At 44.2% G+C, this 12,873-nt stretch overlaps 1 protein-coding gene across 1 annotated transcript in view; it reads left to right on the plus strand.

Moving 5' to 3' along the window:
* The window catches only part of LOC100774912 (disks large-associated protein 1), a 766,677-nt gene that overhangs the window by 442,960 nt on the left and 310,844 nt on the right, over positions 1 to 12,873 (plus strand). Inside the window, exon 5 of the mRNA XM_027397813.2 lies at positions 11,554 to 12,597. Within this exon, the coding sequence (XP_027253614.1) occupies positions 11,623 to 12,597 (975 nt within the window). The 5' untranslated portion in view covers positions 11,554 to 11,622. The remainder of the gene's footprint in view (positions 1 to 11,553; positions 12,598 to 12,873) is intronic.

The raw sequence follows: 12,873 nt of genomic DNA on the forward strand, positions 1-12,873 counted from the left end.
ACACAGAGAAGTGTTCACACTGCCCTAAGACTCTCACAATAGGTTTAAAGAGAAATCTGGCACTAGGGAATTGTGCAGACATCTACAAAGATGACCCCAACTTGGAACCTAAGCAATAGTGGAGAGGCTACCTTAAATTCCCTTCCCCTATGATGAGAATGATGACTACCTTAAATGCCATCATAGAGCCTTCATCCAGTAGCTGATGGAAGCAGAAGCAGACATCCACAGCTAAGCACTGAACCGAAGTCTTGGAATCCAGTTGTAGAGAGGGAGGAGTAATGAACAAAGGGGTCAAGACCGTGCTAGAAACCTACAGAACCAGCTGGACCTGACCTAGCAAGAGCACAGGGACCCAAGTCATACAGCTAGAGAACCAACATTTGACTGAACCACGCCCTCTGAGTGTAGGTGCCAGCTAGGAGACCTGGGGAGGCTATGGGACCTCTAACCATAGAACCAGTATTTATCCCTAGAGCACAAATGGACTTTGGGAGCCCATTCCCTATGAAGGGATACTATTGCAGCCCAGATACACAGAGGAGGGCCTAGGCCCTCCCACAAATGATGTGACAGACTTTGATGATTCCCCATGGAAGGCCTTACCATCCTTGGAGAGCCTGGGGGTGGGTTGAGAGGATTGGTAGAGAGCATGGGAGGATGGGCGGGAGAGGGAACAGGGGGATTGATATGTAAAATGATTGTTTCTAAATAAAAGGGAAAAGAAAAAAAGAAGACTCTCATCTCTGAAGTGTGTGCTGCTCCAGTTTTTCTAGAATGAGATGTCTTGGTACTCCTTAACTTTTGCACCTTCCAGACTTCTTTTTCTCCAAAAGCTTTTTACTTGCCACATTACATGGGCAGCGTGTACGCCACACAATTCAGTGCTTGCTTGATTAGATTCTGACTTGTATTATCCTGTGATTGTCACGTCCATGTGATTTATTTTTCAACTAAATGATAAATTAGATAAGGCCTATCATTTCCATGTTTCCTGCAGCCAAGTAATGTTTCAGCGGGGAGGCTGTGTTCATACCCACTTGGAAGGGGGAGTGAGAATTTGCCTGACAAATGGCAGCGAGTGTTGCAGCCGTGTGCAGCACAAAGCACATCATGGCATCTGGGGAGGGTGCAAGGAGAGCAGCATTCGTGTCCAGCATAAGCAAGGCTGAGGGGACAGCAGGTAAAGCTGTCTGGACGGCAGGTTGCAGATGACGGCGCAGCCCGCTGTGGGCCATATTGAAAGACTGATATTATACCCTGCGGGTATAGAGGAACAACTAAAAGTTTAAGAATGGGATAATCGAATAATGAATATTATACTATAAGCCTGCTGTTAGAATTATACCACAGACTGGGTATGTGTGTCTGTGTCTGTGTGTGTGTGTGTGTGTGTGTGTGTGTGTGTGTGTGTGTGTGTGTGTGTCTGTCTGTCTGTCTGTCTGTCTGTCTGTCTGTCTGTCTCTGTATCTCTGTGTCTGTATGTGTCTCTGTGTGTCTGTGTGTGTATGTTAAAGGTGAAAATAATAGTTGTCACAATATACTAGTCGAAAACATTCTGCATTCAAAACTCACTAATTCATGATCTTAGGGCAAGTCACTTATTTTTGAAAGTATATTTCTTTATCCAAAGAGCACAATAACCACCCCTTATACAGAGTTTAACTTTTTGCAATTTCTGTCACTCTGCAGTCAGCTGCCTGAAATACTGGGTGGAGTGCTCAGAAATAAACCATTCATGAGTTTTAAATCCTGTTTGCTTTCCTGAGTGATATGCTGAAATTTCTTGCCTGCTTCATCCTACCTGGCTTCTGAGTCATCCTTCCACCCAACCAATGCATGCTGTCTGACCACCTGACATCTAGACATTACTAACTGTCTCAGATATCAGATCGGGTCTTGAGTTATCCCAGTAACAGTAATCTTATTTTATTCATTTTAATAATTCCCTAAAGAGAAAGAGTAGACAAGATGGCAATTGACATTTGCTAACAAGAAGGAGTTAAGTGTAGAAGTTATTAAGGTCATCAAGGAAAGGAAAAAGACTCATATGCTGAAATTACTAATAACTATAGCATTTTGTCATTGTTACTTTCATATTGCTCCCCATTTGTATGTAAGTTAAACTTAAATGCAAGTGTGTATAGGAGAAACCACAGCTTGCACAGGCTTCAATACTGTCAAAGATCCCAGACATCCTTCAGGGGTCCTAAAATATACCCTGAGTTCTTAACAGATAGAATTATTTAATAATTAACTATGATATCATACATTTAAAATGTTCAGAATCCTAGTATATAGCTCAAAATGTTTGCTTGGTAGATGATTACTGGAGGCACAGACCTTTTTTAACCAGTTAGTTTTTACTGTTTCTTTTTCCAACCAAGTCCTCACAAATGAAGAATGAATGATTAGGCTCAAGGATTTAGAATATCTGTAACAGAATAGTTAGGATTTGAGAAGAGAGTTGAGATTCGGTACTGGCTCTACCCCCAGGTACGTTTGGCAGCCTATGCCAAAGGACAAAAAGATAGTGGCATCTGTCTTTGATTTATATTATCCAGAACCAGTGACGTATATGGTGGAGCAGAGGACATGACAGGATGTTTGACCTGCTGTATCCCCTGGGCCACAAGACTAGAGATGAGGAAATAGAATAAGCTATCATGAGAGCTGGCAGAGACAGGAAGAACAAGAGTAAAGGAATATGAGAAAAAAATGGAAGAGGGGAAACAGAAAATACAATGCTAACCTCAATTCTGGGCAGGCGGTAGTGGTGCAGGCCTTTAATCCCAGCACTTGGGAAGCAGAGGCAGGCGAATCTCTGTTTATAGAGTGAGTTCCATGACAGGCTCCAAAGCTACACAGAGAAACCATGTCTCAAAAAACAGAAGAAGAAGAGGAGGAGGAGGAGGAGGAGGAGGAGGAGGAGGAGGAGAAGGAGGAGGAGAAAGTCCTTTCACTGTGCTCAGCACACATTATCCAAATAATAGTTTCTTTGTCAATAATTTGATTTATCAGTATTTATTTGGTGTGGTTCCATGCCAGAACACTGAAGGGACACATGGACTGGTGCCTCGCTGTCTACTTCTATCTGTCGACAGTTTGATCCTAGGACTTTAACACAGATATGAAATCCCTCTTTATCCCCAAACACATTTCTAGAATGTTAGGTGGAGATGAATTTGTTTGTTGAAAATTTAAGATTAGGCATACAAACCCCCAAGAGAAGACAAAATTGGTACCAAGGTGAAAAAATGAAAAAGCTTCATTGCTTGACAAACAAAAGTTAAAAGTAGAGCACTTTGAAAATGGCCCGATGAACTGAAGGAAGAAACGGTGTTTTGGGAGTCGAAAGTCTGGTCTCTACTAACATTAACCATTGCAGAAGCCAGGAAAGCCAAGCTCGCCAGAAGAAAGTGAGTCTGCCAGACACTGAGAACCTAACCCTAACCCTCATCTCCTCCATAGCATCTGACTGTCTCCTTGGCACTGAGAGAGGGAGGCTGCTAACGAGCATTTTCCAAGAGGAGTGTTCATATGTCACACTCAATAAATAGGTTTGTGTGAAGCTGTGTGAAGGTACCTTAACCAATCCCCAAGGAGCTGGTGCTGGGGACTCACGTTGTGCCCACTTAAACACAGAGTATTGACAGTAGTTCTGGTATGATTGTCAATACCCCAACTTTGAAGAGGGGTTCCCTTTATATGCATATATAAGCCTTTCTGGCCTTGCTATCAGATTCAGCAGGGAACTGACTACCTATACCAAAAAGATTTGGTAGACATTTTTTTCTTTTATTTATTCCTGGAGGCTGCATAGATTCGGGACTGATTCATCTCCTTACACACTCTCCTTCTGCAGATCCAGTGGCCTCACTGTCACATAGCTTAAACAGCAGATAACTCTTCCCATCCTATGGTACCTGTGTAGATACATGTCCCTTTCCTTGACCTTGCCTGCATTCACAAAGGTCCACTGACTGGGGATATTTCCACTTCACTCTCTAGAGGGAGCATCTGGCTCCCTCAATTAAAGCCTCTGCACAAATGCCCCTGAGTTAGGTTTTCAAACTGCCCCGTCAGCTCGGAAAATATGGTGATTGCCTCAACAGACCCAGCCAGGGTGTCCTCAGCAGATGCTGTGGGTAGGAGAAAATTTCCCAAGTGCAGCTGCTGACTGAGTGACTATCACAAAAAGGCCTCACTGCCGGCACTCTGAGGCCTCAGAACTCAGGAAAGTAGAATTGCATTACAAACTCAGTAAGGCAAACAATTACATTTAAAGGGAGAGATTACAAAAGAAAACATGATTCAGAGGGTGTGTGTGTGTGTGTGTGTGTGTGTGTGTGTGTGTGTGTGCACTCGTGGATTTGTGTTCTGTGAAGTAGCTTGTCTAGAATGTGCCAGAACACACTCACCAGACTCTTCAGCTAGTTATGAGAAATGCAGACAAAAATAACTCTGTTCTTATCAGAGGCTCTTTTCTGCTGCTTTTTCCAAGTTGCATTGTGGTATTGCCTTAGCTGTCATTGTTTCCAATTTTCCCATCTTCCATCACAACTGGCTTGTATCCCATTAAACTGCTCTAATCTGTCACTGCTCTTTGTTTATTCTTGATTAAGCAGTAGCTTGCAAGTTCTTCTCAACTTTTTTAGTAGATGCTGATGGTTTTTAGTCCTCCCCGTCAATATTCTGAAGCAGCTGTACGCCGAAAGATAAGGGGTTTCCTTCTCTACAGTAGGTCTGAAAATGGCCTTTGTTGACCATTGCTGATCAAGGCGGTCATACTCTCCCATCTCACTCCCAGGACACGAATCTACAGGCTTAGCTGAGACAATCAACCCTGCCCTGGAAAGCCAGTGAAAACAGCGCCACAAGGCATGTACCAGCTGTTTTCCTCAGAGTAAAGACAGCCACCATTTCCTCTATCTATGTCTAATAAATGTGACCTATTACAATTTGCTACCTCAGTTGTCTGCACATAAACATCTTCTACTAAGCTCTGTGATGTTTTGCCCCAACTGCAGCAAGTCCATAGCAATATTAACAATGGCCCGGCAGCCTTTCTCAAGGACTTATCCCCACCATCTGATTCTCAAAAGCTGTTACAGAGCTGCCTTTTGTAAGCTTTGTGAGGCGACCATGATTTGGTACCCACCGTGACTAAATGGGAGAAGGCCTCGGTTGTTTGTTTTGTTCTTTGTACAATACCAAATCTTTCTGAGCGAGAAATGCAACACCCACCCCCCAATTCAAAGAGATATTCACAAAATCAAACTGCAGGTGATTAGGATAGCAATTAATGTTAATGAAAAGCCAAAGTACATTCTGCGTGTATAAAATGGCTCAGCACTGTGCTTCGAATAACATAATTGGAGTATTTCACACAGTGTGCACTCAAAGGTGCTCCGCTAATGTCTGCATGTCTTTAAGTATACATTTCCATCTTTGTTACCATAATGAAATACATTAGGCCAGGGACTGATTTAAAAGGGGGAGGGGGCTTCTTTAGTTCATGGGTTTGGAGGCTGCCCATAGAACCAGGTTTTATTTTAAGTAGATGAAAAGATTTGCTAGAGAAAGCTGGATCCTCTACCTGGAGTATTTTTTTTTCTTTCTAGAAAAGGTACGGGATATGTTCAGGCTGTGTTAGGAGCATCCCTATTCAGCTGAGAGACCAGGAATTGAGGAACTACCTTGCTGGCCAGGATATCACCACTTTAGGGTTGTCCTTCCTCCCCTTCTTTCTTCTCTCTTGAAATAATTGCTTTCTTGAACCTTCTTCTTCCTCCTTCCTTAAGTTTACTTCCTAAAGACTAGCAGAGAGGTCTTTAGGACACCTCTGAGCATGCCATGCCACTGTCTTATTTAAATCTTCAAATGGAGTGCCCTCACCTGCAAGGTACGTTTCTACATCATGACATAGTTTCCCTGGCCTCTAGGACTGTGTCTCAGCTGCTCCATCTCATTCAGAAACTGGTCCCCAAGGAAGGGGAACAGTGGTGCAAACCAAACAGAAGTCTTTTTCCTCTTACAGAAGCAAGATAACTAGGTGACACAGCACTCCACAGTGACCAGAACATTTATTTTGTATTCCACCCATGCTCAATAGGTAGTATTCATAGTGGTATAAGATGACTGCCTGAACCAGCCCTCAGACCTGCATTCCAGTCAGAGTAAGAGTGAAAGAGAACATCACTTTTGAGATCTTTCCCAGAAATTGCACATGTCACTTCCAATTGTACCCTATTAGTCAGAATTAGTGACTTTGATCACCAAGGGACACTGGGAAGTGTAGCCATTGTTCAAGGATTAGGTTGTCCTTTTTGATACAAGAATTTTTTTATTTCTTATTTCAATGTGATAATCTGGCATGAGAAAGTCATAGGCAGATGGAGGAAAGCCACAAAGGTAATTCGACCCTGAAAGGATCCATAAAGACTTGCCTTCCTCAACCTGATCATGATGCTCTCTGTTCTCTTAGGCGGGAGCTCCCACGTTGTTTGTGACACAGTTTGTGACTGCTTGACTGCCAGCCCTCGCTAAGTAAGATGGCCAAAGGCCTTTGGTTGACTCTTCTCTACACGTAAAATAAAAAATCAAAACAAGCAGCTCTAAATAAAGCCCTGCACAGAAATTAAAAAGAAATAAGGGAAATAAGGAATCACCTGCTTTGGAGGGATATTTTTCCCCCTGTCAGCATCTTCTAATGTGTAGTTGGTTTGTTTGTTTCATTTGGGTCTCATAAATTACCTACCTAGAGGTTTTTCCTTTGCAGCACTTAGTCATTTTTGCTTCGGTCGTCATCTGTGCAGCAATACTTCTGTTGCAGGTGCAGGGACTCGGCAAAAACAAAGTGCCTGTCACAGTAAGCTCATCTCACGGTCACCAGTAGAGCAACAAATTCTCCAAGCCAAGCATCAGGACATACGATCTGAACCCAGAGAACAACAAAATAATTTTTAAGTCATGGTGAACGAGAAAGAATTGGATGTAATCACTGTAGCCATAGAAACCTTCACGGAGACATGTTGACCACACTTTACAGCCTTGCTCAGAGAGAAAGGCAAAAGAGGCAGCTTCCCTTTCTATTTTCAGAAATTGTTACAGCCCATTGAAACCTAATTCAGCCACTAGCAATGTCCATCTCCAAGACTGTATTCAATGAGGAGGATCATGAGTTAGCTTTTTCTTTTTCACACCTCGATCATGTTTTTCTGAGTAGATCATAACCAGATCTTCAGCCAGTAAGGATTCTCTGTATGCATTTGGTCATGTTTGCAGCAGCAAGCCCTAGATTTTGCACATGAGCAATGCTCAGTTAGTACTTTTATTCCGGTGCTGTTGGTCACACAACAGGTGGGAGACAGTGGTGCCCACAGATGCTATTTACAAACATCAGTTAGGAGGAGCCATGGGGAGAAGGGTGCTAGAAAGGGGGGGTGTGAAGCATGAGGAATGAGAACTCAAGCTCTCCATGGCAGGTGTCATCCACATGTGTCTGTCAATGGTCACTGACATTAGGATGTTACATCATCTGCCTTGCTCAACGGGAAGTGGCCAAGTGTGCTGCTGTGATTTCTAACCACAAAATTGATCTAGTCACCTTTTAAAATGGAAAGAGGATTTAAACAACAAAAAAAAAGTGTGAGATCTTCTACAGAAAGAGCCAAGCTGATAATCTCTTGACCTTGACCAGAAAAAGAGATGTGGCATTTTAAAACATTTATGGTGTGTAGTGCCATTATTATGACCTTATTTACCAAGAAATAGAGCAGAGGATCTCAACCTTCTTAATGGTGTGACCCTTGACACTTAATACAGTTCCTCATGTTGTGGTGACTCCCATCCTTAAAATTATTTCGTTGCTACCTCATAACTGTAATGTTAGTACCATTTTGAATAGTCATGTAAATATCTGATATGTTGGATATCTGGTGTGCAACCCCTGACATAGAGGAAAATGACTACAGCTCAATGTCCCTTCACAAGCAATAGGAAGGAAGAAGTGAGTTACTGTCCAGCCCTGATGAAATTTGTTAGCCTCTTGGAAGGTTTAGGCACTTGTCACTGTGATGAAAATAAACCACTTAAAGTTTAGTAAATAACATACTGTATATGTTTAACTTACACAAAATTATCATGAGTTACATCAAGCAGCATAATTAATCAATAACGGTTGTAAAAAGACTCTTCATTTTCTCTGCCTGTCCTTAGGGACTATCTTATTCCATAAAATGTTGCTCACATATTAAGATAATTATTGAATATCTGATTGAAATAATATTATACATTATAGAGAAAATCCATCTTTTAAACTCTTGCCAATTTCACATTTCTTTTAGCACAAAATATCTACCCAAGACAGAGCCACTTCAGAAGACAAGCTTGAAGCCTCATCTCATGTTACTTGCTATGTGGAGAACCAATTCAGTGTAGTCCTGAAATGTGTATGATATGAGGCCTCCAGGGCTATCCTCTTCTTTAGCTTGTCTATTTATATTTAGCACAGCACTGGAGAGTGAACCCAAGATGTCTCTCACTCTCGGCAAAGTGCTCTACCATCTAACTGTTTCCTTAGCTCTGTCTTTACTGTTAAGTCCATATTTGAAAAACCTCAACCACCTCCCATGAAACCTGGCTAATAGAGAAAAGCTTCTCAGAAGTCAGTTCACACTGTAGCTTTGCTAAAGACATATATTTAACGCCTCTAGATCATTTCCTGCTGCTCTCTCTCTCTCTCTCTCTGTGTGTGTGTGTGTGTGTGTGTGTGTCTGTCTGTCTGTCTGTCTGTCTGTCTCTGTCTCTCTCTGTGTCTCTGTCTCTGTGCTTCTGTCTCTGTGTGTGTCTCTCTCTCCTTTAGACATACCATCATTGTGTACTTTGTGTAGACATCCTTTGGGCCAGAAAAAGTTCCCAGACTGTAACTTTAAGGCAGGTAGAACTCAGGGCCCATGGCGAGACAGAAGTGGACATCTAAGAGGTGCGAGAGTACAGCTCACCTGCCATCTTCTGCCTCACTGAAATGGCTGCTTCCTTCATGCCTGGGGAATGCCTCCCCTGTCTTCCCTGTGTGGCCACATTGTCACTGAGCAGAAGCTACTTCAGTCACAGTATGAACCACCAGGGAAATTCTGCATGCATGTATGCATTACCCAAGATTAAGTGTTTACACTGTACTTGAGATTGGACAAATGAACTGAGTCTGTGCCTTCCTCATTTAGTAAACTAACCAATTTCAAAAGACCAGCAGTTAAAATCTCCCATCAGTAGTTTTGAGCTATTAAACCATGAAATGGGAGAGATTACTTACCTGACATGTTCAAGGCGTCAGGTCCAATCCTAGGCAGCAATCAGAAAACAAGAGAGGGAGGGAGGAACTTCAGGGGGCTTCAGGGGGCATAGACAGTCAGCATTGTCATGAGCTCACAAATGCCATGTTTCCCCCAGAAAAGGCAAGCTTTGGCCTCTCTAAAAGTGTATGTCTTTCTTCATGAATCCAGGTGCATGCATTTTAGCCTACCCTGTATTTTTACTAGCCATTTATCTTTCCATTTTTGAAAAATCTGAAATGACATTTTTGAACCATTCCAGCGCAATGCTTTAAAATGACAATTTTTATGCTGGAGAAAGCTTAAAAAAAAAAAAAGAAGTTTTAAGCAAACTGTCATGATGACCTCAGTCAAGTCCTAAAGAGCAAGCACACTGTGTTAAAGTCAAAAGAAAATAAAGTTCCCTGGTAGAGCCTCAGACTGTTTCCAGAGCTTGGGAACAACCTGAGCTCAGAGATGAACTCAGTGTGAGCTCCCACTGCATGAACAGCAGAGACTAAGACTCCTGCACACGAATTTGACCCTGAGGCCCAGAGTCTTCCATTCAGATCCTCAGGACCCAGAGCCTTTCAATGTCTGGTCATTCTGCTCTCACTTGTGAACATTTAGCCAAAAACCTGAAACTAGTGTGTCATCCCTCCTTCACCATGGCAAAGTAACCAAAAAAAAAAAATCAACTTAATAAAACAAAAGATTTGTTTGGGCTCGTGGTCTTGGAGAGGTGATGTCCTAGCTCACTTAGTCCCGTGGTTTGGACTGTAGTAGAGGATCACATCATGGTGAATTATGATGGAGGAAGCTTGTATATCCCACAGCAGCTAGAAATTAAAGAAAGCAAGAGCTAGAAGGAGCCTGGGCCACAGCATCTCCCAGTGACCTCACTTCTTCCCCAGAGGTTCCATCTACCCAAGTACCTATGACCTACCAATGACACCACAGTTCCCATGACCTATCAATGACACCGAAAGCTAACAGCCAAGCCCTCAACACACCTTTGGGGGCTCTTTGGGATCCAAACCATGACAACCAGAAGACATGACATGAGACTCAGCCAATACACTTCCTTACTCTGTTTACAGGACATTTGGCTCTCTGAGAACAGAAACACATGGACAAATTTCCCTATGTCCCTGGTCTATTTGTCTTGCTATCTGCAGCTGATTAATATATGGGCCCGTATTTAACATTAACATTATTAATGCATAAATACACAGTTGTACTTAACATTAGCATCATTAATATGTTTGGATACTGTAATCATTCCTACAGAATTCCAAACAGAAAGTTAATGAGGAACAAATCGATACAAATCCTGATGATTCAATGTGTCACGGGCTTCTTTTGTTCATCTTGTTTTTTTGTTTGTTTGTTTGTTTGTTTTTAATCCCCCACACTCAGAATGCTTTCTTTGTGCCTATAGTAATATCTTGTTGATAACAGGAAGATATACACGTGAGGAAGCATCAAGCCAGGCTGCAAGAAACTTCAACAGGGAGAGACAGAAACAAACAATCCCGTGGGTTCCAGGGAGTGGATATGAGATGGCATAAAATCAAAAGAGCATAACTGTCTCTCTGCTGTGGGTACCAGGAAGGGCTTTCCACAGAAACCTAGCCCTATAGATATGCTGAAGTTGTGGCGAATGTGTAAAGAGTTGGGTCTAGTGGCTGAATACTGCTTAGTGTAATTCCCAGGATTGAATTTGGGCAGCTCACAACCTCCTGTAACTCCAGCTCCAGAGGATGCCACACCTGCACCTCTGCTTTCAGCTGGCATCAACACATACCTACATAACTTTCTCCCACACCTAAACATAGTAAAATATCTTTCTTACATTGTATCAAGAAGGAAAGAAGAGAAGCAGGCGAAAGATACATTGAGCTACTGGAACCATAAGGGAAAACAGAGAGCTACTGTGTCAAAGAACATGGAAAGGATTTCAGTGTGGTAGTACTCAGGCTGAGGCAAGATTGAACGCTCCAGACTGGACTGTGCAGCAAGAATATCTCAGAAAAAAAAAATTAGCAGTTGGGATTGCATTTCATAGTTTACTTGTCCCATAATTCTTTCCACCCTAACAAAGGTGAGAAGAGAGACCTTTCCAATAATGCATGAAAGCTGCTTTCAGGAACAGTCTGGAATCCTTCAGAAACCTAACAGTAGTGTGTACATGTACCTAGGATAGACCTAACTCCATGCATTGTTCTTCATCCCTCAGGTCTTTGCCCAAGACGGGTCTGGAACTTAACGGGGTTCCCATGACCCCTGCGTTTGCTTCCAGTCAGCAATGAAAGGGTTATCGGGTAGCCGCAGCCACCACCACGGGATCACCTGCGAGTCGGCCTGTGACTCCCTGTCACACCACTCGGACCACAAGCCCTACCTGCTGAGCCCCGTGGACCACCACCCCGCGGACCACCCCTACTACACGCAGCGGAATTCCTTCCAGGCCGAGTGCGTGGGGCCCTTCAGTGACCCGCTGGCCAGCAGCACCTTCCCACGCAGGCACTACACCTCGCAGCAGGAGCTGAAGGACGAGGGTGCCCTGGTGCCACGCACCCTGGCCACCAAGGCGAACCGCATCCCCGCCAACCTGCTGGATCAGTTTGAAAGGCAGCTGCCGCTCAGCCGGGATGGCTACCACACGCTGCAGTACAAGCGCACCGCCGTGGAGCATCGCAGCGACAGCCCGGGCCGCATCCGACACCTGGTCCACTCGGTCCAGAAGCTCTTCACCAAGTCGCACTCCCTGGAGGGGCCGTCCAAAGGCAGCGTCAATGGGGGCAAGGCCAGCCCCGACGAGTCACAAACTGTGAGATACGGCAAACGCAGCAAGAGCAAAGAGAGGCGTTCCGAGTCCAAGGCCAGATCCAGTGCCTCCAACGCCTCCCCCACCTCCCCCAGCTGGTGGAGCTCAGATGACAACCTGGACGGCGACATGTGCCTCTACCACACGCCCTCGGGTGTGATGACCATGGGCAGGTGCCCTGACCGCTCGGCTTCGCAGTACTTCATGGAAGCCTACAACACCATCAGCGAGCAGGCGGTGAAGGCCTCCCGGAGTAACAATGACATCAAGTGCTCCACCTGCGCTAACCTGCCGGTCACTCTGGATGCCCCGCTTCTGAAGAAGAGTGCCTGGTCCTCCACTCTCACCGTGAGCAGAGCCCGAGAGGTTTACCAGAAAGCCTCCGTGAACATGGATCAGGCCATGGTGAAGTCCGAGGCATGTCAACAGGAGCGGTCCTGCCAGTACCTACAGGTACTATCTACGTTAAGTGATACGTGCTGTGAATTGCTCCCGGCCCGGTTGTGTGGTCTTTGCTCCTGGGTTCTAGTCTTGGCTCTATTCTGAGATGTCTGTATGAACTCAAGCAGATTAGTTATCATTTCGGTGATTAATGGCAGCGATCTGGGGAGACTCGAGGCAGCACGATTTGCCAGCTTCACTCAGTTCTCTTGATACCACGTAGCATGCACACATCTTCCTTATTGCAGTGATTATCCCCAGCCCGCCCCGCTCCCAAGACACAGAAAA

The sequence above is a fragment of the Cricetulus griseus genome, chromosome 2 (assembly GCF_003668045.3).
Source record: "Cricetulus griseus strain 17A/GY chromosome 2, alternate assembly CriGri-PICRH-1.0, whole genome shotgun sequence".
In the NCBI taxonomy this organism is placed as follows: Eukaryota; Metazoa; Chordata; class Mammalia; order Rodentia; family Cricetidae; genus Cricetulus; species Cricetulus griseus.